A 25206-nucleotide genomic window follows, 5' to 3' on the forward strand; every position below is an offset into this window, starting at 1 on the left:
AATTTCTCACTTAGCAACATACTGGGCTCAATTGTAGTCATAAGTCGAGGACTACCTGTATTTCTACCCAATTCTGTACCCCATTTCTATTTATAAAGGTAACTAAGCAAATATATTTATTTCTAATTTGTATAGTTTAAATCGTATTTCACTACCAGTAACATTTGCCCCTTAAATATGACCCATCATTTTGCTACACCTAACACCTTACCTGATTAAGGGAATTGTTCCTATTGATCTCTACCCGTAGCCAAACAAATGATGCTGTAGTTGTGCTGGCAGAATGCTTGAAGGCTGTAAAAGGTCTGAGGGAAGAACCAGTTTCTACTCATCTATAACAAGGTGGAGTGCCCCCCCCCCCAATACTTTGTTCTTTAACTCTGAAATAGATAGTGCTTCCCTGGTCTAAGCTGGTATGCAATGTGGGAGTCTTCCTGGATTTATAGCTCCTGCTTAAGGAGCAAGTGGCAGCTGTGTGTGTGTGGAGGGTGGGGGCTTTCACAGATTTGTCTACTGTGCCAATTGCACCTTTCTCTGGACTGGGAAGGCTTGTTTATGGTCAGTCATGCCTTGGTCACTTCCTGTTTGAATTACTGCAATGCATTCTACTGGACTGTCCAGAAAGTCAACTGGTCCAGAAGGCAGCAGCCCACAAGTAATGGGAACCCCTTGATTTGCCCATGTTAAGGCTTCTGTTATGTTGCGCAAGCTTCCAGATTTTTTTCCAGGTTGCAGTTCAAGGTGGTCATCACCTTTAAAATCCTATACGGCACAGAACCAGGTTATATGCAGGCATCTACAAGACATCTACCGGTCCTGACAGGGTGAGCATGCTCCTGGCTTCTTCCCTTATATATTGCGATCCGGTGGTAGATAGAAAATACGCCTTTTCCGTGGCAGCCCCTGCCTTATGGAACACTCTGCATCACTGAAGTTAGGGCAGGCCTCTACCCTCCAGACTTTCCGTAAAGCTTTGAAGGCCTGGTTTTTCTTTTCCCAAGTGCTAAAGTACTATTAGATGCCAGGTTTTTGCTGTTTTTAATGTCTTGGTTTTAGTTTTAATGCGTTTTTGTATGTTCTTTCAACTTTTGATCGGAAGTCATTCAGAATGGATTATAAGATGAATGGCTATAAAATGTTTGAAATAAATAAAAGGAAAATGGATACAACAAATATTCCTAAGAATGTACTCAAAATATTGAGATTAACAAAAATTGAGATCATTGAGCTTAGGGCAGTTGAATTATTTTCTCCCCCAACTTTATGAAAAGGTTACAGTATAGATAATTTGTCTTTACTTTCAATTTAGCAGCCCAGCTTGTTAAGTAAACTATTGTATTTTTAGAGAAGCTGCATGCAAATGTTACAAAGCAAAATTTTATGGTTTATAAAATGTAATTTTATTTAATGTTATTTTGTTACATAGGGCATTAACATTTTCACAAGGCTTTTTTGGGACTACAATCAATGATTAGCAACACACAATAGTGGTCCATCTACCTACAGAACAAATCACTGGACGAACTTGACACCTTCATACATGTGCACAAATCTGCATGGAAAAGTTTTATACTTGGACATGTGACCACTTTCCCCATTCCAGTGTTAAGAAATGACATGCAATTTAGTCTGCCAAAAAGGCACTCCCTGTTTTCTGGCAGTAACATGCTGCTTCTAAGACATAATCAAGTGAATACCAGAACTACAAAGGCAGGAGTGTGATATTTTATTGGGAGGGGATAGCAATTGGACAGCAGCAACTGAAGAGTAAGAAGAGTCCCTGTATTTAAACACTCAATAGCTCCTGCTGTACACGTATGTAGGAAGCCACACTACTATGCTTTCTATGTAGCCCAATACTCCCCATATCCTACAGAAAGGAATTAACAGCAGCATGTAAAAATCAAACCAAGTAACCCCTGGATAATAAGGGAATGTGAAGAATTGTACTGCACAAAACTCTATAGTTGCATTACTCAAACATTTGTGTCTTTTCTGTAATACCAAAACAATTGCTTGAAGGACCTGGTTCAGATTTCTTTAAAAAATACCAAATAACTTTAGTCTGCTACTTAAGTGTTTGGAAATTATGTTTATATGAAATTTAAGCCAGTATTAATACTTTTCTACAGCAGTAACCGCACACCAGGAAGGCCAAGACAAACACAAATCAAGGAATGGATTTTTCCCAAAGCTGCAGTGTGAAAAGACTATAAATTGATTTCCATACATATGGATGGGTTCTCTTTGCTATAGGAAATCCAAGTGGAGCTATAAGGAATGAGACGTGTAAAAAGATTTCTTGAGGAGGAGAATGACACTCCAGGTGCAGCTTAATTTTCTGCACCTTCCGCAGCATCACATTCTTCTCCTGCGCTGTCTGATGTCCATAACTAGAAAGAAGCACAACCAGACTGAAGTACAGCATATTCAGTTTAAATATACACTCATTCTGCCTTTCAGCCCTGAATAGCTCGCTGGAACAACCGACCCCTTCCTTCCCTCTTCCCCACATATATTGAAATCTTCTAAATGGCAAATAACTAATGGCAAAGATAACTTGAGTTTTTAAATGATGAATTCATACTCCTTTAAATGGCTTTACCTACATCATGCAAAACTGTTAACATTACTTGTATAATATATGTCATAAATGCATTTCTATTTAAGTTTAGCCAAGGGAAATAAGTCTTAGAAAGACGGTATCAAGAATGTATGTCTACTTTTATTCCTATAATAAACAGCCTTGACTTGCAACTATTATTCCTAAAGGTATTTCCCAAAGAATCACAATTAAGAGTTGCAAACTTAGATTTTAAACACAGTTATTCTAAGAAAATTAAAAGGCATATCTTACTGTGAGGTTGTCTCTAAGCAACTGCATGATGAGTGTGCTATCTTTGTATGAGTCTTCATTCAGTGTATCAAGTTCAGCAATGGCTTCATCAAAAGCCTATAAGAGACAAAAAAAAAAACAGCCTTACTCATTTCAGGAAGAAGACCTCCACAAAGTAAACATTTAGTTAGAAAGCTAAAGTAGCTTTATTCATAAGTGTATCTTATTTCTTTAATGAAAACTGCTCTGAATTATATTTTGGAAATAATAATTATTAATACAAAACCTGTTTGATGAAGCTTTCAAGCAAAAAAGGGGGGGCATACTTAGCCACAATGTTTTCATCTCCTGAACAAGATTTATCATACATACTTTTGATAACAAGGCAAAAGAGAGCAATCAGTCCTAAACACTGTTGCCTCAAATTAAGTTTCATTGTGATCAATGAAGGCAAAGATGCAACCTTATATAGTGGCAATCACATCCTGAAATCACTAAGTGAAAAACTTTGAAGACCAATTAAGTGCCCTTTTGTACACTTCACTGTTAATGGGTCTCTAGTGTTCTCATTTAAGAAAATAAGCAGATGGGGACTACAAATGTGCGCACACACAAAACAACTTACTGTCTTGGCCAATGTGCAGGCCAATTCTGGATTGTTGAGAATCTCATAATAAAACACCGAAAAGTTAAGCGCTAGACCTAAACGAATTGGATGTGTAGGTTGCATCTCTTTCTTGCTGATGTCAAATGCTTCTTGATAAGCTGCCTGTGAATTTTCTATTGTTTCTGTGAAGAAAAATGAAAAATGAAAGCAGCCTAAAAAATTAGCCAGGACTAGTATTATCCACACAAGCATGACATGCACATAATGCTCCTGCCTTTTATAATGGCTTCATACACATTTGTTCTGACTGAAAATAGAGGTTTAAATGAACACAGCACTCACGTTTCCTGTCATCTCCACTTGCAACTTCTGCAAGATAACGGAAATAGTCTCCTTTCATCTTCAGATAAAAGACCTTACTCTCTGGATTAGTTGCATTGGCTATTAAGTATTTGTCCAGCAGTTCCTATCACAATAAAAATAAACACAAAAGTGACCATTTGGTCATGTATCACCTTGCTTGGATTCAGGTAAATTTTACCACCATAAAAGGGCAGCACATTCAATTACACGATCACATTAAAAACATTTTAACTACTGTACTATGTTGTAACTGGGCACAGTTGCATTTTGGGTATGATAATGCCTTTAATAAAAGTAATGTTCTAGGGTTATCTTGCTAGTTGTGCAACACACAATATCTATTCTAAGCCAACCTTTCCGGTCAGGCACGGGGAGGAGGAATGGTTTTGTGTGAAGGGCAGGTGTGCATGTGCAGGTACAGCTTCATTTGTGTGAGCAGTAGGTCCACAGCCCGGGTCTGGTAGTGGGCCGTGGCCCACAAGTTGGGGACCCCTGATCTAGGCAATACCTATACAAATTATTAACAAGAAATTGAGGACACATACTCATTAACTTTTATTATCTGGCACTTTAAAGTGAGGAAAAAGCACATACATTTAAAATAAACACAAAATAAATGCACTATTAATTATGTAGCCGTCCATCTTATATCAAATTCTGGGCAGGTTCCAATCAATAAAAAACAGTATAATACTTATACATACTAAAACCATAAATATTAAAAACCTGGCAGTTAGGCTTCCAACATTCTTGTTAATTCCTCTCATCTACCTCACCCAATTCCAATGTTTGGGAGAAAAGCAAGGTCTTTTAAGTATTTTTCAGAAGGCTAGGAGGGTATTTAACTGGTCATACAGTTATTTAATTGGAAATTCACCCCACATTTCATTCAATATTTCAAGGTAACCTGCATAGCTCTCCCTATTTTCCCTCACCTTTGAAACAGTTTTTCAATTCTTAATCAAATGTCTTAATTACTATACCATTCTAGAGCTCTCGAAATATTCACTATAAATATTAATATAACTGTTCTGAAACATTCATTGGGCCAGGAATCCCATTCACCTGCTCACCCAGGATGATTTTTTTTAAAAAAAATGCTATCAAGGAATGACTACCTTTGATTCAGTTGAGATATTGACCCTTCCCGTTTTCCTTCCTCAACCCTCTTTTGTTGTTATTGTTCTTCACGCAACCCTCTTTTTCTGTCTTATTCTTTCAGCACTATGTAATATATACATTACTTAGCTCTCTAATTTAACTAATAAATGGATCCCCTGTGTTCACAATACAAAAAATAAGAGTTTCTGAAAAATATTGCTAGAGTGATGATTCTAAAGGTGGGTGGAACAGTTATTTTTCCAAAATTTCTCCCAGCATTGTTTTCTCTCCCTCCCTCTCTAAATGGCAAGAGAAGGATAGATCAGGCCAAAGCATGTAGTTCTGGGTAGGAAGAGAGTAAGCAGAACATAGCCGACTTAATTTGCAAAGGGATGTACAGCTAAAAGACAAGAATGGTAACAGGCAAATCTAAATGCCAGGGGTTTGAACATGAAAACTAATACAAGGTGGGCTTCTTTAAAATCAGTACCAGGTATAAATAAGCTAAAAATGAAATCCTGAAATAAAATAAATAGGTGCAGATAGTCCTCGACTTACAACGTTCATTTCGTTACAATGGCATTGAAAAATTTGATATATTACCATTTTTCATAGTTACATTTCCAGCATCTCCATGGTCATGTAATCAAAATTCAGATGCTTGGCAACTGGTTCATATTTTTGACCATTGCTGTGTCCCTGAGTCACGTGATCACCTTCTGCAACCTTCTGACAAGCAAAGTCCCTGGGGAAGCCAGATTCACTTAGCAACCATGTTACCAACTTATCAACTGCAGTGATTTACTTAACAACTGGGATAAGAAAAGTCACAAAATGGGACAAACTCACTTAACCAATGAAATTTTGGGCTCAATTGTAGTCATAAGTCGAGAAGTACCTACAATGGTGGCCTGACTTGTATTCTTATCCAATCTATTCTGAAAACTCACTTTCAAGCTTACAAAGCAATCATCAAAAAAACTAATAATTTTTAAAAGCATTTTTTAATAATTACCCTTTATATATTTATGTCTAGGGTTCGATATTAAAATCTGTCAATTGAAGCAGACTGCCCAATAAAAAAATTATTTTGCAACGAAGATTCTTGAACAGCAACAGGGAGTTCTTTGGGGTGGTTTTCAAGTCATTTGAATATTATATTAATACCATTCTGTACATGTTTATATGCTTTTTTAATCTATAAGATTATCCAAGCCAGAAAAACAATAGATTGTGTGTGATAACTTGTATTTGTGTAGTGTGGCAAGCTGTAGAATCCCTTCCCAAATGAATATGCAAAAGGGATAAAAGATACATAATGCCTAATTTTTTTCCCCGGTGGTAAAATGAAACTTCTATCAGAATTTCTATCTTTACTTTTCTAATATTGACTTAAATAATTCTCTTAATAGTGCAGAAGCACCATGCTGCTCAATGCAAAAATTATGTGCAGAATTTTCCAGGCAAAACAATGCAGAAGAGTAGTCAGTTTATTTTGATCTTTTAACTTTTCCATTTTGTGTAATGATTTCTCTTAACATTAGGTGATTACTTTGAACATTTCTATAGTTTCATATATTTGGTTTAAATGTCTTAAATTTAGCTATCTGGGAAGTCTTATACTATTCTCTTTATTGAATTCTTTTGAACTGAAAATGCACACAAATCTGATTTACAAGGAAGCATTTCTGCCAACAGTGTGCATTCTGAAACACTATGTTCAAACATGAAATGCTCTACTGAGGTACCAAAAACATCTATTTGTGGGTCTTTCTTGATCCTTACACATATTTAAGCACCATCTCTCATTTTCCTTTTAGTATCTCTATAATAGTAATTAATACAGCTGTAACAGCTACTTATTCCCAGTAACCTGATATCTGAAACACTCTTGTAATCTTGCTACATGCTCCACTTTTTTAAAGAATTAAAAATAACTAGTTATAGAACTGGAAACATCATCTTTGCTTATTCACAATGTAAAGTCTGTAAACACTTATAAATTCTGTTCGTCTTATCTCAATAACATTGCAGGTTTGATTTGCCACCATTAGGAATTAAATCTCTTGGCCTATGACTTGTCATCAAGTCTTTTAGGTAAGTAAAATACTTACATTGAAGGAAAAAATGTGAAATTATCTCTTGCAAGTCATGCTCAGGAGTAGTGATATAATATCTAAGCATTAAATTTCATTACACCATTATGAAATATGGGAAACTGCAGCCTTTATGTGAATTCATGAACAGTATGCTATTGTCTTCATACTGAACATTTACTTGTTTTGTATAAGTTTGTTGTTTAATTTTCAGTATGTACTTACTATGCCACATGTTGTAATTCTATATACCTACTATTAACCAAATTATTAGCATTATCCCTTAATTGCTTTAAAATGACCCAAGTTCTCAATAATCTTCATTCAAAAACTCTCAGAAGATAGATGAATCAGATTAAACAAACAATAAGTATTGAATTGTGTACTTTGCTTTCAAATTTATTCCTTTGAAATAAAGAATATTGTAGCGAAACTTCCTTAGAAGTAAACAGATTCAGGGAGACACTGCTACAATATTTGGATTGCTGTGTATCTTCATCTAGAACAAAATATTATTTGGCATTCAAATTTTATACTAACCAAATTTTGTACTAACTGCATCATGTACCATTTAATATTTTATTTTATTAATCAAGGGAGAACAAGGAACCTTGAAATGCTTGTGTAGCCCCTTCTAACTTCAAACAGCTACATAACTGAACCCTAAATTTCAAAGGGCACAGATCACACATTGTCATTTTTTTCTTAGCAAGTAAAACATATTTTAAGGCCAGACTCCCCATAAGAAAGTCTCACTGATACATTCCAAGAAAACAAGAAATGGAGATTCAATTAATACATATCATTATCTTTTAGAATATTTAATGCACACTAATTTCAAGTTGAAGCCTGAAATATTATTGCTAAAACAAATCACTCAACAACTTAAAGCTAATGCTACTTCTTTAAATGTCAAAATGTCCATACACAATGCTCTACATTACTTTCAACTTTATGTATACATTTAAGTAATGTAAGCTTATGGGCAGATAATGCAAAGAGGAAACATGTAGATTAGTTATGATCAAATTAGTCCAATTATAAATTCTGATATTGATAATACTTTTGGGAACCTAACCATTTTAGCACCATATTTCTGAAAAGCAATTTTGATGCTTTTAGCAAAAACAAAAAAACATTTCCCGTATTCAATCTAATTTTCACAATTAGGTTCATGTGGGAAACATCACTGGATAATCAAGGTTGTTGCTATTATAAAAGGAAACATTTTTGCCTTCCAATACTTCATACAAATGTTAATAAAAGAATGTCTGCCCCTCCACTTAAGGGATTAAGTACTCAATGATTCAGCAACAACAACAATAATCTTTCTATGATACTTGTTTTGTCTATTCTTATTTTGTTTGGAGATAATAGGCATACTGGCTGCTCAGAATTCATAATAAAATGAAGACACATATAATTCTAGGAAATGGAAATAATTTCAAAAATGCCTAGTTAAAAATAACAAATTGGCCTTGATGGCTCAAACCTTATAGAGCAGAGACAGGCGATTTAGTGTTTCCAGATGTTTTGAACACCAACTCCCATGAGACCCACTTAGCATATTCAAAAGCAGCTAAGATTTGAGATAAAAGTATATTCATAACAACAAAATGTCTTGCTACCGTTATTCAGCTTAACTCTTTAGAGAGATCGCTCCAAGGTTATATATCACTTACACTCAAAAAGTAGCAGAGACAATCTAAACGTGCTAGCTAGCCAGGAAAGAGAACATTCTGTTTTTCTCCCAGAATTTTCCATGTATTCCCCAAAATACACCACTCTGAGCATCAGAATTGGTTCATGCAATTCTTAAGTACATTACCCAGAATAGGAAAAAAATTAATAATGTTCTGGATGGGTACATCTGGATCTAAATATAACTCACCAGGGCATAATATACTATAGAAACATTGTTTCTATCTATTATGTCTTGTCTGATACATGTATCCTATCCAAATCTGGGATACGCTCCAGATTGCCTCCAAATATTAGCCTATGAATTGTAAATTTGAATGTACAGAAAAAGGAATAAAATACATAGGAAATAATAGTTTGTATTCAACTTAATTTCAATTCAATTCAATTTAGTTTTTTACTACCCTCACCAACTCTTGAATTTCAGTGCCTTGGACATTATACAAAGGCCAAAGTAAGTGTCAGTTTATAAAATACATGGCACTACTATATTTCAAGTTCCAGGATTTTGTGAAGTTAAATTTGCTTAAAATTGAACTGGTTAAGTTTATTTACCAGGTTGGGACAAACTGGAAATGTGTTTATTATTCTGCAAGCACCAGAAATAAAAACTATCCCTCAGATGTAGATCGAAATTAGATTTATCTGAAACAATGCTGGAAAAAGAGTATTATATGAGCTATTCTTTAACTCCTGAAAATCATCACTGAAAGCTCAGAATACAAAAAATAATGTGAAAGACTGTGAGGATGGAAGATAAGCAAATATTGTCCTGCATTCCTACCTCCTAGAAAAGCTTCAAAATATTTGATTGTTCTATAAATCATCTGCAAAACTTGCTGTAAAATATTCCTTCTGGTCAGTCTGGATTTTATCAAATGTTTAAACCCAAACATCTATGTTTTAGCATTCTTTTGCAATTCAAAATTTGAGCAAATGTCTAGCAATACTGTAGTACTAACACAGGAATGTATGCTTCAAAAATTCAACCAAAATTCATTATATCAAAGAACAAAGCATTCATATGTGTTGCTTAGTATCTCAAAACTTAGCATTTATTGGAGCTGAGCATGATAAGCAAAGTTATCCATAATGGTTTAAAAGCTATAAGTTTTTTTGGAATGATTTTACAAATTAAATTTGTAGACAGATTTATAGACAAATTCCTTGTGTGTCTAATCCCACTTGGCCAATAAAGAATTCAATTCAATTTAATGCCATGCCATAACTGTAAGATTCATTAATTTTGTTTAAATACATGAATATTTAAAACAGATAATATTGAACTGAATTATATAATTTGGTATGTTCTACAAACATTAACAATCCTATATGACTTATACAAAATATATTGCTAACTATAATTGTAATCTGTCATTATGCAAAGACAGACTAAGTACATTAGTGTGAATGACTTATTTTCTAAGGCTTAGACTTCCTGAGCAGTTTATAAGAAATCCAGCTAAGTCGTACTTAGCTGATCCTGGCTACTTAACAAGGTAAGTAAAATCGACTGGATAGATTTGAATGGAAGACCACCAGGAAATTTCAAGATTGTAGACCAGGGGTCCTCAAACTTGGCAACTTTAAGACTTGTGGACTTCAACTCCCAGAATTCTTTAGCCAGTACAGCTGGCTGAGGAATTCTGGGAGTTGAAGTCCACAAGTCTTAAAAGTTGCTAAGTTTGGAGACCTCTGTTGTAGACTATATACTGGGAATTTTAAAAGTACTCTAGAAGAAAACAGTGGCAAAACATTTGAGTCAGACTTTGACCTAATGATTAAAAATGTTAGATAACTACCTCTTAAGCTGATATTTCAAGCTGAAAAAAAATTAGAAACTTGCTTGTATTGGAGAAGTTAATGGCACATAACAGAGATGACTAAGGATTGGCCAGGATTCAGAAAGCTTGAACAGATACACCCAGGAGCATGAACTTTCCCTTTGAATTTTTCATTTTTTCTAAAGCAGATTAAATACCATAATCAAACTATTTTTTTAAAATAAACTTATTTCTGAAATGTTCTTCTAAATGATGTAAAATGCTGTTTTGGGGGAAAAGGTCATTTTGGGGCTGTGCATGCATTTTTGTTGTTGCCACAAAATTAAATGTGCATTACAAACAATATATACTGAACAGGATCACAGAAACACTTCTTGCACATTTAATGAGAAAAGCATTTATGTTGACTGACTGAATTCTATCAATCAGATCACCAAGTTAGAAATTAAATATTTTAATGAAACTTACATTTCAATAAAATAAAAATTATATAGGAATTATCTTAATTGTAGACATATTCAACTGGAAATTTTAATAAACATAAAATGCAAGGTGTTTTCCATCTAAAGCACCAAAGATATGGTTAGCCCCTATGTTTTTTGGACAAAGAATAACAACTCCCAAGAATCATTTGACATTATCACTGAAAGCACTAGTGGTACAATTTTTCTTATCATATTGGGGTAGAACACAATTAAAAAATAGCACAAATACAATCAATTTAATAGAATTTCAAGAACAAATGACACCCAAATTATGGGAAGTTTAGGTAAAGCTGTTCATCTCTCAAAAATATTCAGATTGCCCATCACTTGGCTTAATCAAAGCACTTACTACTTTATATGTGTGTGTGCCTCCATGTCAGTCTCTGCTCCTGTTAACTGTCCTGACAGGTCCATGTAATCTTCTTGGCAATGTTTTTGGTTTGCCATTACCTCTTTCCTAGGGCTGAGAAAAAGTGACTTGCCCAAAGTCACCCAGGTGGCTTCCATGCCTAAGACTAGACTACAACAAAATATTCTGGTTTTTTAATCCACTACACCAAACTGGCTCTAGTTAATTGCCATACAAGCAGGTTAAAACTTATACACTATTTAAATATTTTAAAGTGATTTACCTGATTCATCTCTATTACACTTAATCAAAGTGCTTAGTCAGTCACAAATACAGTAGCTATAGAACATCAATAGTTACTTTGGCCTGCTTGAGAAAGTGTACATTTTTTTTCTTTTATCACTTCTTGCCACTATGCTTAGCATTAAATTTTCCATATTCAATTCTAGATATAAGAAATGTTATCTGCAATAATAAAACAGCTATTTCATTTTCAAATTTATCAAAAGAAAACATTTTTTATTCTGCTACATATTAGGATCTTAATTGTGAATAGGATTAATCAATGTTTTTCTACAGTAACTTTTCAGAATCTAAAGACTCAGTGAAAACTTAATTTTATATTAAACAGTACTTTGGTCATCAAATTCTTAAATTTATGCTACAAGTTTTATTAGTATCTCACAGAAATGCAATTCATTCTTCCATTAGACATCAGCATCTAATCTAATTAAAATTTTATCACATAACATTTGAAACCAAAATGACCATAGCCAACTCACCAAAACAGTAGTACAGATGGACTTAAGCTCAGATTCTACTTTCTCTCGATAATCCTTGACAAGTTGCATTTTCTTATCACTGCCATCCGTTTTCTGTTCAATGCTGGAGATCACCCGCCAAGCAGAGCGCCGCCCCCCAACAACATTCTTATAGGCTACAGAGAGGAGGTTGCGTTCTTCATTGGATAATTCCGCACCTTGCTCTGTCACTGCCTTCATGCAGGTTGCCATATCATCATAGCGCTCTGCCTGCTCAGCCAGCTTGGCTTTCTGGATCATCTCGGTCTTTTCCATGTTAGAACTGCAGTGGTCTGAGCAATAAGGCAACTGAGTTAGTAGGAAAGATGGACTGTATCAAAGTACAGTTGTTCAAAACCTGCAACAACAAAGAAACACTCTTAAGTCTGTGTTCTTGGGTTCATGAGGACAAAAGACCTCATGTTAAGTACAATATCTAACATGAATTTAAGGAACTCAGACCAATAGGAAAGGCAATGGTTTAATGAAAATAAGAAATAAACCACTCAAGTTTCCAACTTGCAAACCACCGGATTGAGCAAGAAAAAAAATGCATTTTGTCTACCAGAAAATAACACACTGAAACAAAAGGGGGAAAAAACCTGATCGTTTGCTCCTCCTTTTCCAAGGATGAGGGCCATGTGAACGAGAGACACCAGAAATGGTGGTCAGAAATAAAAAAACTTCTTAGTTTGAACACCAAGTGGCATATCCAACTACCTGGAAATTCTTCTCCGTGAGGTTCCCCCCACCCTACTGCGAAAGAAGCCTTTGAAGTGTCATCATATAGGAAAACGTCCAGAGACAAAACCGAATAAGCGCATTTGGAATCTGGCCACAGAACCTGCCAAAGAAAGCAGCGGAATTGCCTGGACGACGATCTAAGAGGAATGAAGAAGGAAACCGGGGTGGGTGGGGGGTGTTCGTGCTCTAGTCTAGAGCCAAGGAGAGGTTACGGAACCGCTCACAATCTGGCACCCTCCAGAAGATCTTTCAAGACTACAATGCTCATCAGCCCCGCCACCCAGCGGTAGGTGCTGCCCGCGAGGTGTAGCAGCCATAAAACCAAAGAGTCCCGGAGGGCGCCAGCTTGGCGAAGGCCGGGCCACGGAATAGCCCGGAGACAAACCGGGCGGCGGCGGCGGCGGGGGGGGGGGGGCGGGGGAGACGGAAGCGAAGGGCACAAAAGGTTCCTCGCCCGGCCCCGGAGCCTCAACGCGGAGACCCGTAGAAAGCCTGCGACGGAAACCGTAGGAGCGTTAAGGCAGGCAGGGGGAAAAACGTGGTGGGAAGGAAGGAAGGAGGAAGAAAAAGAATCCGCATCGGAACGTCCTTTTCCCCCGGCTCCTCCCTCGGAGCAGCCCCTGGAAGGCAGCAGCGGAGGGGGCCTTTGTCCCCGGAGAAGAGACCAAGCACGAGACGGAGGCAGCGAAGCAAAAGGCACCGTCTAGTCGCCTCCCATCCCCCGGGCCCTGCCTTCCTTCTCCCGCCGTCCCACGGAAAACGCCGCGGCGGCGGCAGGGCCGGTACGAAATGGCGGCGTCCCTCCGTCTCTCTTTCTCTTTTCCCCGCGCCTGCCTGCCTGCCTGCTTGCCCTCCCCGGCAGGGGACTCCCAGTCTCGCGCCGCCTCCACAAAATGGACGACGCGGCAGAGATTCGCGAACCAGGAAAGACGCCCCGAGGCGAGGACGTCCCCGCTCTTTCCCGGGCCGAGGGCCCCCCTCGCTCTCACCGGGCTTCGCTGAGGCGCTAGGCCGGCCGGCTGGCGCCTGCTTGGGTCGGCTGCGCTCGCTTCGCTCCGGGACTGCGCTCGCGAGGCGGGGGAAGGAGGAGGAAGAGAGGGAGAAGAAGAGAAAAAGCTGCTCCGTTTTCAGCGAAAGAAGCAGCGTTGCTAAAGGGCGTTGGCACAAAGCGAGCCTCTTCACTGCTAGGCCCGCGCTCGCGCGGCTGGACCTATCAAGAACCACTCTCGGGGCCCTGACTCCGCCTCTCGCGTTCATACGGCCAATCCAGCTTCTGGGCGCCGTCGCGAAGGCGGACAGAATCAGGGCGCAAGTTCGGTTGGTCCGTGGGCCGCCGCAGCTAAGGCACGGGGTTTCCTCCAATTAGATCCAGGGAGAGGTGACGTCATCGTCGCCATGGAAATGCTGCTACAGCCCCCCCCTATTTTTGCCCCGCCCATCTTTTTTCCACTCACAGGTTCGCTTTTCCAGCCCTTTGGAAGGGTGGGGCGGGTGAGGCATGAGATGGTGCGGAAGCGAGGCGAGCGGGGTCGGTCTCGTGCCTCTGCGATGTCTGCGGGGCGCGACCCGACCGCTCCGTGTTTATGTAGGACGGGCGGACGCAGAGAGATCGGTTGAGGGGTTGAGGGTTGATCGGCTCCTCCCAAGCGAGCCCAGAGAAAGGAATTCGAGTTGCAGGCTTATATAGAGCGCTGCAGGGGAAAAGTGACTAGCGCACTGATGACTGACGCAGGAAAGTTATCTCACTTTCATGCTTTGTACAGCAAAGTTTTTTTTTTTTATCATGGCTGGATTTTGGTCTGTTGTTACGCCAACCGGGATGGATGCGATTGAAATGACGATTCAGGAAAAGTCGGTTGAATGGTTTAAAATAATTACTTATTCGTTAGTCAGGAACATCCTTTTAACTATTTTTAGTGAAAGTGCACTGGGGTTATTTGATGCATCCTACTGGATGGGCATTTTCAGCACGGGGAATGTTGTAGAATTTCACTTTTATTGATAGTGGTATAATAAAATCGGTGTTTCATCAGATTTTTTTCGGATTAAATTTCATTTAAATTGAAATGATTAGCGTCAACTAATTAGACTTTCCCTTATGAAGCCATTAACAATCGAACCAGCTGCAGTTCACTTCTAATGGATATCTGGAGAATATCTTTGTTAAGATGTTCTAAAAGAACAATCATTAGAATTAATTTAGATTTAATTAGATTATTGAATCTAATTAGATAAGTAATTAGATGTAAATTTCCTATTCTTTGCTAACAAACTAAAAATAAAGTATTTTAACAAAAGGCATGTCATTTTATTTCGCTATTTTATTTGTTTATATATTTAAAATGAGCAATTTCAGCCAAGTCAGCTGAGGAAACCTCAAATAAAGGGAGCTGGGGAATTCAATTTATGTATCCCTACTATTCAACTTCTTTAGGCAGTCTTCAAAGAAAGGTAAGTATTCCTGCTTTCCCAGTTTCTAAATTTCTCAGTTCTGAATGAACTTTTCTACTGCAGCAAAAGTAGCTCCTGTATAGCTAATAAAAGTTGGAGTATAGTTAAAGCGATTTCTGAATCCAAATGTTTAATAGCTTCTTCCCCCAATTCACAATATGACTTTCCTTAAAATCCTGTACCTGCAAGCATTTTTTCAATGGGTTACCCTTTGTCTAAAATACATTATAAATGGTATTATGGAGGGGGGATTGTTGGATGTTGATGTCACAGCTGGCTTCTTTTCAACTAGAAGTATTAAAGATTAATTCTGACACTAGTATAAATATTAGCAATAAATCAAGCTGGAGACATTCTTTTTACTCGTCACTGCCTATTTGTCTTTTGAGTTACACTCAATTCTTTCCAAATTTCCACAGATTCAGACATCAAACAACTTCTCTATACTTTCAGCTACAAAAATAGGCTTTAAAATAGTTATGAATGTTTCATGTTTTTCTGTTAACTCTATATTGAAAAAAATGGCTTTGATAGATTCAGCTTCTTTAGTCATTGGATGTGTTGTTGGTAAATTTATTTGATTGAGCGTAATTTCTTACAAGCAGCTGTTCCAGTATCTATTGTGAACATTTTGCAATGTTTCTTACAGTAGTCTGTCTTTCTGAAGCATTAAATGTTTTACCAAAAGATGCATTAAAGAAGTAATGAAAATTATGCTACAGTATTTGGAGATTTGTTTTTTTTTATCCTGAGAAAAACTGCATAGAGTAGTACACATTCTTTTGACAGTCTCTTACCATTTTTACTGCTGCTTCTTGTAAATATTTTATCAATGTGGACATTTCTTAATCTCCCTTTTTCTGTTAATACCTAAGCATGTACAATATATGGTGCCTCTCATTTGGTTGCACACTTCTCCTTAAACACTTCCTAACAACTTCCCTTCAGTAAATTCCCTCCAATATTTCTTCTCCCTTATACAGACCTTCCCCATCAGTATAATTCATAACTTTTTTCTTTGCACAATTACAGGGATCTTATTTACTATGTCCTGTGTTCATACCGACAAGTTGAAGTAGTATGAAATTCATGATTACATTTAGCGACCATTCAAAGTTACAACGGCACAGAAAAACTGACTTATGGCCATTTTTCACACTTGTGACCATTGCAGCATCTCCATGGTCATGTGATCAAAATTCAGATGCTTGGCAACTGGTTCATATTTATGATAGTTGCAGTCTCCTGAGGTCACGTGATCACCTTTTGCGACCTACTGACAAGCAAAATCAAGCCAGATTCACTTAACTGTGTTACTAACTTACCAGCTGTAGTGATTCACTCAACAGAAATTTTGGGCTCAATTAAGGTTGTAAGTCAAGCACTACCTATGCTTAAAATGTCAATGAAAATGAGACTAACGATGATAGTTGTTCTCATTTTTATTGACATTTTAAGAAAATGATTCAAATTTAAAAGCATTTTGACATTTTGTTTTTAAAATAATTTTTAACCTGACTCGATATACAGACATATTAACTCTGATTAGTTTATGATTCAGTGTGTTGTGTAAAATGAGCAGTTGGAATAATTCAGTAAACCATGGGTTAGAAAGTTGTGCAAACATAAGCTGATGATATTGCAGAAGAATGTTTCTCAATAACTGTTATAAATGCAGAATTCTGTTGGAGGATGGTAATGGTGTTATTTGTGAAAAAAAGTTTGCTACCTACCAGTACTAGTCTTTATTTCCACAAAAACATTGTGTTTTTGTTACTAATTGAAGGGAGTTAAAAATAATCCACAATTTGATACATTAGTAGTTTTACTAGCATTAAACTTTCTTCTTTATAATTTGTATTAATAATGTTGGTTTGCACTGCTTGGAATATTTACCTTATCAAAAATATACTTTAAATATTATGGAAGTGATACAGTGAAACTCCAGTTTCCTGGATGATGATGTAACAGGTTTTATATGCAGCAGATTAAATTCCAATGCATTTTACATGAATGGGGCTTATTACACAAATGGCATGATCTATGTTATTACCGTATGCATCAATTTATTTCAGTTGGGCAATGCTATGATGTATCACATAAATGATGTAAATTGCTACAATCGTATGCTGTCCAATAGATCTCCCCCAATTAATCCATTAAAATTAAGTTTAGGTCTGTTATTCCATACACACCAAAACCTGCTATGCTGTCTCATTGTGGTAAGAGGCTGTTCTTTGGAAGGATGTATAAGAGCCGCCAAGAGGGTTTTTGGGTGGTATATTCCAGTATTTCCAGCAGGATTTCCTAATATATGAATATTTCTCTCCTGCTGAGCTAAGTCAAGCTAGCATATTCTATGAACCTGTGCATTAAAATAAAATGGTAATCACTTCCTATTGTGGCATATTTGACAAAGATGAGGCCACACAGCTTCTACGTCCATTTTGTTAGAAAGGAGTGCCTAGCTGACCCTGAAATTTATGCTGATTTGGGCCTGGAAAAAAAGGCATATTTTTAAAAAAAGGCAAGAGGAAATAACTTCTGTAACTCTGCCAAGGAAAGGGAAGGATACAATCACAGAAATTAAGCCTGACCTGGCTTACTTTTAAGAGGCCCCCTGCCTATTAAAAATGTATTCAGAAGGTCCTTTAGCCTATTAATAGTTCTCACTGTTCTATTGCTTTGTGTTGAACATGCCTGGGAGATTACATAGCTATGAGATTACTGGTAAACTGCCAGTTAATTGCCTCTTGAATGTAGTCCATGGGAAGACTATTAATTCTTCATTTTTTACAGTACAGCAATATTTAGCATCCAAACTACAAATCAAAGTATAATGCTATCCGAGGCAGATATTTCTCAGGCACCCTACTCCACTAAGTTTTCCTCCTGTAATGAACTTTGCAATACTGAATATAAACTTCCACTTACTCACCCTTGGCCAATCTGTAGCCACTTTCAGATGCTGTTTAGAGTGATTGTTGTCACAACTCAACCAGATTTAGCATTATTTTTTACTATTAGATCTTCCCGTGCGAGGTAGCATATTGGTGTAGGAGATGACCAGGCTGAGCCCAAGGGTTTGGGTCAAATACATCATAAGTCATGAGTCCCTGTCCACTCACAAGAGATCAAACAGATCAAACAGATAATCAGAGTTGGAAGGGACCTTGTAGGTCATCAGGTCCAACCCCCCCGCCCAAGCGGGAGACCCTACCCCATTTCTGACAAATGGAAGTCCAATCTCTTCTTGAAAGTCTCAAGTGATAGCGCTACCACAACTGAGGGTAAGCTGTTCCATTGGTTGATTGTTCTCACTGTCAGAAAGTTTCTCCTTATTTCCAGGTTAAATCTCCCCTTGTTCAGTTTTCATCCATTATTCCTTGTCTGGCCTTCAGGTGCTTTAGAAAATAGCTTGGCCCCTTCCTCTCTGTGGCAGCCCCTCAAATATTGGAAGACTGCTATCATGTCTCCCCTGGTCCTTCTCTTCACTAGACTAGCCATGCCCAGTTCCTGCAACCGTTCGTTGTATGTTTTAGCCTCCAGTCCCCTAATCACCCTGGTTGCTCTTCTCTGTACTTTTTCTAGAGTTTCAACATCTTTTTTATAATGTGGTGAACAAAACTGGATGCAGTACTACAGGTGTGGTCTTACTTAGGCTTTATAGAGTGGTATTAGTACTTCCCTTGATCTTGATTGTATCCCTCTGTTAATACAATTTAGGATTGCATTAGTTTTTTTGGCTGCTGCTGCACACTGCTGGCTCATATTTTGCCCAGCTGACAACTTTGTTGTCCAAAAGGTAGAGGGTGAAACTAGAGGGACAGCCATACTGGACTTAATTCTTACAAACAGAGAAGACGTGATAGAGGGAGTTGAAACTGCAGGAACCTTGGGTGAGAGTGACCATGTCATACTAGAATTCAACATAACACAAACACAAGCAATAGAACATAATGACACCAGTCTTGGATTTTAAAAGAGCTGACTTCAATAAACTCAGAGAGAACTTGGGAAAGATTCCATGGATAAAAATCCTAAAGGGGAAAACAACTCAAGAATCTTGGGAAACTCTAAAAAGTATGATCATAGAAGCCCAGACCAGCACAATACCACTGAGAAAGAAAAACAAGAAATCCAAGAAGAAACCAGCATGGCTGCACAAAGATCTCTCTGGCAAATTGAAAGAAAAAAAGGACACGTACAAAAAATGGAAAGAAGGACATACAACTAAGGCAGAATATCAGCAGATAGCCAGAATCTGCAAAGACGAAGTCAGGATAGCAAAGGCTCAGAACGAACAAAGACTTGCAACAAAAGTCAAAGATAATAAAAAAAGTTTCTTCCAACATATAAATAACAAGAAAAAAAATCAAGGAATTTTAGTCGGTCCACTAAAGAGAGAAGATGGCAAGGAAGTAACAGGCAACAGAGAGAAAGCAGAACTGCTTAACTTATTCTTTGCATCCATCTTCACGCAAAAAGAAACTATAGCTCAACCCACCAAAAACATAACTGTAAAAGACAGACCAGAAATAAAAGTTAAAATAAGCAAAAAAATAGTAAGAGAACACCTGTCTGATCTTGATGAAAACAAATCACCGGGGCCTGATGGATTACATCCCAGAGTTTTAAAGGAGCTGGCAGAGGTCATCTCAGAACCACTGCACCATATCTTTCAAAAATCCTGGAGCACTGGGGATCTACCAGAGGACATGAAAAGAGCTGATGTGGTTCCCATCTTCAAAAAAGGAAAAAAAACAGATCCAGGAAACTAGACCAATCAGCCTAACATCAATATCTGGGAAGATACTGGAAAAGATAATAAAAGAACAGATCTGCCAACATCTAGAAACAAGTAAAGTAATAACTAGCAGTCAGCACGGGTTTGTTAAAAACAGATCATGCCAAACCAATCTTATTTCATTCTTCAACACAGTGACTAAATTAGTGGACCAGCAAAATACTGTGGACATAATATATTTAGATTTCAGCAAGGCATTCGACAAAAAGCTAGAAAAAAGTGGAATAGATAGCACCACTACGAGATGAACTCGCAGCTGGCTGGCAAACCATACTCAACGAGTAGTCCTTAATGGGTCTAAGTCTACATGGAGGGAAGTAAGAGTGGGGTGTCACAAGGTTCCGTCTTAGGCCAGTACTCTTCAATATTTTCATTAACGACTTAGATGAGGGAATAGAAGGGGAACTTACCAAATTTGCAGATGATACTAAGTTGGCAGGAATAGCTAACACCCAAGAAGATAGGCTCAAGATCCAGATGGATCTTGACAGACTTGAACAATGAACTCTATCTAACAAAATGAAATTCATTATAGAGAAAAAGTCAAGTCCTACACTTAGGCAAGAAAAACCAAAAGTACACATATAGACTGGGTGAAACCAGGCTCAATAGCAGTAACTGTGAGAGGGATCTTGGAGTCTTAGTGGACAACCAGCTAAATATGAGCCAGCAGTGTGCAGCAGCAGCCAAAAAAGCTAATACAATCCTAAGTTGTATTAACAGAGAGATACTTTCAAGATCAAGGGAAGTACTAATACCACTCTATAAAGCCTTAGTAAGACCACCTTGAATGCCTCCCTTATCTCCCGCTCATTTCCCTTGGCCACCAGTTGGTCAGATTCTTGTGGAGAGCTTAAGTTTGCAATAAATATCTATACCCATTTGAACTGCCTGAATCTCCTGATTTCCCTGCACTGGACAATTGGGTATTGAGAGATCTTCAGCATTTTCAGTTTCGGATGACTATTTCAACGTCCTCCCATCAGCTGAACCAGATAAAAGCCAAAAACAAAGTTATGACATTATGCTCCATATTTCTGGTACAATGTCACTAAGCAAGTTCATATGTAGATGTTCAAAAACCCAGAAGGGAAAATTGCCATCAGAAACACCCGATAGGGCAGTCCTGAGGGAAGGCATAAACAGCCTTCAGTGCCACTGACTTTCCAGGAAGGACCAAATGTCCCAGTGCTGGAGGAAATCCAGAAAAATGTTTTGCTTATGGGGCTACAGATGTTGGCTAAGCTCACTAGTGAATTAGGATCCAAGTTTATCCTCAAAAGAATTTTTCCCTTCCTACCTGCACCATTGTGACCATTTGAAGTTACAATGGCACTGAAAAAAGTGATTTATGACCATTTTTCATACTTATGCATCCCTATGGGCATGTGGTTTACATTCAGATGCTTGACAACTGATTCATATTTATGATGGTTGTGTGTCCTGGGGTCATGTGATCACATTTTGCGACCTTTGAACAAGCAAAGTCAATGAGAAATCCAGATTCACTTAATAGCCATGTTATTAACAACCGTGTTATTAACTTAACAACTGCAGTGATTCACTTAACAAATGTAGCAAGAAAAGTCATAAAATGAGGCAAAACTCACACTTAACAAATTTCTCGCTTAGCAACATAAATTCTGGATTCAATTGTGGTTGTAAGTAGAGGACATCTATAATTATAACAGGTTGACTTCAGCTCTTCTAATACATGAATTAGGGAGGCAGAATGATGGATCTTAGTATTTCAATTTATACTTCTATCCAGAAGCAAATTTCTATACTTATCTAGTGGAATACATAGGATGTTTGCAGTTAACAGTCTCATTAACAACTTTTCTGTTAACACAAATTCCCATGTACTGCTTCTAATTACCACTCATCTGTTCAGAGGAATGGTTGTACCATTCAATGCTCTCATCTCAGAGACTGCAAATGGTTGAACTTGTGTCAAATAAAGAAATTATGAAAATGGAAATTGCTTTCCCAAACATACTTCTTTCAGATGTATTCTGTTTCTCATCACATCAATTGGAGACTATGTGACAAAATTCAACTTATTTGGAGGATCCCAAATTGGAAAAAGCTGTATCAAATATAAAGAATTCCTTACATGTGTTGTCATACCCTTTTGATAACATTGTAATAAGCTGGCTTTAAGTTAACAGTGCTAACTGCACAAAAACTTGCACAGGCTTTTCACTCTGATGTTGTTCCAAAACTGCTTTCAAGTTTTTTTGCATAGAAATACTACAGGCATGCACAACTGTCAACAGTAGAAAAAGATGAGTATAGGGCACCTCATTTCCTCAAGGGCTTAGTGGGATTGTTCTTTACCACTGCCAAAATTAAAATACTCAGGGTAATTTTTATCTTGAAAAGCTAAACAGGCTTGGTTAGTATCTGAATGAGATCAGGAAACACCAGGACTGTAGAAAGTCATCAAAATATCATAAAAAGACAGTGGAAAAGACAGTTTTACTGTTACCACAAAAATTATATGGCTGTGTTGATGTAGATGCCATTAGTCAAATTCTACTTGAAGAGATTAATCTTTACCCCGCTTTAGATGGGGGAAGGATAAGCACAGTAGTTTGCACACAAGGTAAACAGTCTTGTTTGAAATAGAATTTTTTTATGACCAGGAATTTTATAGCTGGGAGTTCGTGTTTTCTGTGTAATGAGATACATAATGTGTGTGTGGTGTGTTGGTGTGGGTGTGTATACATATATGTACATACTCTTGTCACTTTTCACAGGTCTTATGCTGTTTCCTGATCATGTAGGTATTGCATACGAAATTATACGTAGTAATGTTTTACCTGTAAATGACTTTTTCTGTTTTAATCGCAATAATACGCTTTAAACTCAACGTAAATTATTCTAAACTTGATTGTGAAAAATATGATTTCTGTAATAGAGTTGTCAAAGTCTTCAATGCCCTACCTGATTCAGTCATCTCAGCTACAAATTTTCACAGTTTCAGTTACAAATTGACCTCTACAAATTGACCTTACTTCATACTTAAGTGGTCAGTAAAGGGGAGAACTTCCGGTTTGTCGGCTTCGGCAGCGGCAGGGATTCGCGATCCTGCGCGATCCCTGTTGCGCTAGCCGTCTTGGTGCCTCCGATCCGGACAGGTCTGGAGGCTAAGGTTGCCCCGTAGAGGCAGCCGAAGATAGGAGGGATCCGGACAGGGGGTTGGGGTTTTCGCAGACCCCTTCCCCACCCGGCTTAACCCTCTTTTCTCAAGGCGGTGGAGCGGCGGTCAGCAATGGCCGCCACAAAGAAGCTGACAGCTGGATAAGATTGTGCTGGAGGAAGAAGGAGAAAGTTCTGAAGCGAAAGTTTTTTGGCTGAATTGGGACTATAAGATACAAGTAATATCCTGAAAATCCTGATTTTTTGAAAGATACTTTGTTTCCAGAAGAGATTTACAAGCGGCGAGTGAAAGTGTTTAAAGAGAAAGTTTACTCTCCTTCCACATGGATTTAACAAATGGATATTGAAAATCCTGCTATTTTATAGAAGGTAAAAATTTAAAGCTTTCTGTTATAAGTGGGAAGGGAGAGGACAAAAGGAAAATTTTTATTAAGATTTTGTTGGAGGAGATGCCTGGAAGATTTTGAGATTGGAAGTTAATTGCAATAAGACTTTAAAATACAGATTGGTTGTTTTTTTCCCTTGCCAATTGAAATAACCCAGGAAGAAAAAGTGTGAAGGACTTTGTGCTCTGTTTGGATTGTTTGATGACTTTGGGATTTTGGGGAATTGTTTTAAGCTTTGAATTATCTTGGTTGTTTTAAGAAGAAGAAGAAGAAGAGAAAAAAGAAGAAGAAAAGGTTTATAATGGCTTTATCTGTTGATGAACTGAGAGAGGAATATGGTAAAATAAAAAAAGAAGGTAAAGACGGTGTGAGAGAAATTTTTCGCTTTTTAGAAATGGCGCTTGCCACTTATCAACAAACACAACAATTAATGGAGGATGAAGAAGAAGAAGAAGAAGAAGAAGAAGAAGAAGAAGAAGAAGAAGAAGAAGAAGAAGAAGAAGAAGAAGAAGAAGAAGAAGAAGAAGAAGAAGAAGAAGAAGAAGAAGAAGAAGAAGAAAGAAGAAGCCATCTTTAATGAGTCTACGAAGTTGATTAAGAAAGGAAGGAGAAAGAGAGGAAGGAAAAAGGACATAAGACTTAAAAAAACATCCAAGAAAGAGAAAAATAAGATGCAAAATCAATACAATGTTAGAAAGCAAAAGAAAAGAGAAATACAACAGAGAGGGGAAGCTAAGGGGGGTAAAAAGACCAGATGGGATAAGATAGGAAGGAAGAAGGGGGAAAAAAGCCACAAAGGTATGAAACAAGATGTGAAAAAGAAATATTTTTTTAGGGATAATGGGTAATGCATAACTTTGTTTCAAAATGTTTCTGCAAGGTACATAAGATAGTATTGTAGTATTTGTATTAGAAATAGAAAATTAGAATTTTATAGGACTTAAGTAAAGATTAAAACATTAAAGGTTTAATAATGATAGATTTTAAGATTTAATAAAATATTAAAAGGAATGTTTAAAATATTTAGTTTAAGTATAGAGTTTAATTGACTATTGTGTGGATGTTTGTATGAACTTATTATTATGGTATTTGTTTTTGCAATAGATAATTGGAATGTTATGAGATTTAATATTTAATTATATATTTAATTACTTTATGGATTTACTATTTTAGTAAGTAGAATGTACTAAGCAGAATTAGATAGGGAACTAGGTGTTACCTTAAATGTTAATTTAGGGGAGCGATGGAAAGGCATCATACTTCGATTAGTGATTTCAGGAGAAATCTTTTTTTTCTAATATGAATGAGATAAATGGATAATTGGAAAAGAATGGACAAAAGATACAAATATAATGATTTAAATTAAGATGAAATAAATAAAATAGAATTAAGAAGAGTGGAAAGCGGGGAGAAGTTATAATGAAGATATAGAAGGGTAAATAAGATAGGTAATGGCATATAAGTTGAACATGAATTTAATTGAAGTCCATACAAAGAGAGGTAATCCAGGGCCAAGCTACTTTTTAAAAAG

The 25206-nt window shown here is 37.2% G+C and overlaps 1 protein-coding gene across 3 annotated transcripts; it reads right to left on the reverse strand.

Annotated features, from left to right (window-relative positions):
• Nucleotides 1–1376: 1376 nt before the first annotated feature.
• Nucleotides 1377–14016, reverse strand: YWHAQ (tyrosine 3-monooxygenase/tryptophan 5-monooxygenase activation protein theta). 3 transcript variants are annotated; one of them, XM_087946285.1, is made up of 7 exons: nt 13856–14016; nt 12843–13003; nt 12105–12480; nt 3786–3909; nt 3462–3625; nt 2858–2953; nt 1377–2393 (listed from the first exon to the last, which is right to left on the reverse strand). In XM_087946285.1, exons 3-7 carry the CDS (start codon nt 12396–12398, stop codon nt 2334–2336), a joined length of 738 nt encoding a protein of 245 aa, XP_087802411.1. In that variant the 5' UTR covers nt 12399–12480; nt 12843–13003; nt 13856–14016; the 3' UTR covers nt 1377–2333. The 3 variants fall into 3 exon arrangements, with proteins under 3 accessions (XP_087802411.1, XP_026530129.1, XP_087802418.1); XM_026674344.2 differs by lacking the exon at nt 12843–13003; XM_087946292.1 differs by lacking the exons at nt 12843–13003; nt 13856–14016 and adding an exon at nt 13578–13717.
• Nucleotides 14017–25206: the final 11190 nt, after the last annotated feature.

The sequence above is a fragment of the Notechis scutatus genome, chromosome 1 (genome assembly GCF_049901735.1).
Source record: "Notechis scutatus isolate UNSWTSFEM ecotype Mainland chromosome 1, rNotScu1.2, whole genome shotgun sequence".
Taxonomy (NCBI): domain Eukaryota; kingdom Metazoa; phylum Chordata; class Lepidosauria; order Squamata; family Elapidae; genus Notechis; species Notechis scutatus.

Coding starts and splice junctions, on each gene's coding strand:
- YWHAQ (XM_026674344.2), bottom strand. CDS start 12,398: ATGGAAAAGACCGAGATGATCCAGAAAGCCAAGCTGGCTGAGCAGGCA. Junction 3,910..12,104: donor CCATCTGTACTACTGTTTTG/GTGAGTTGGCTA, acceptor TTATTGTGATAG/GAACTGCTGGACAAATACTT. Junction 3,626..3,785: donor AAGTGGAGATGACAGGAAAC/GTGAGTGCTGTG, acceptor TTTTCTTCACAG/AAACAATAGAAAATTCACAG.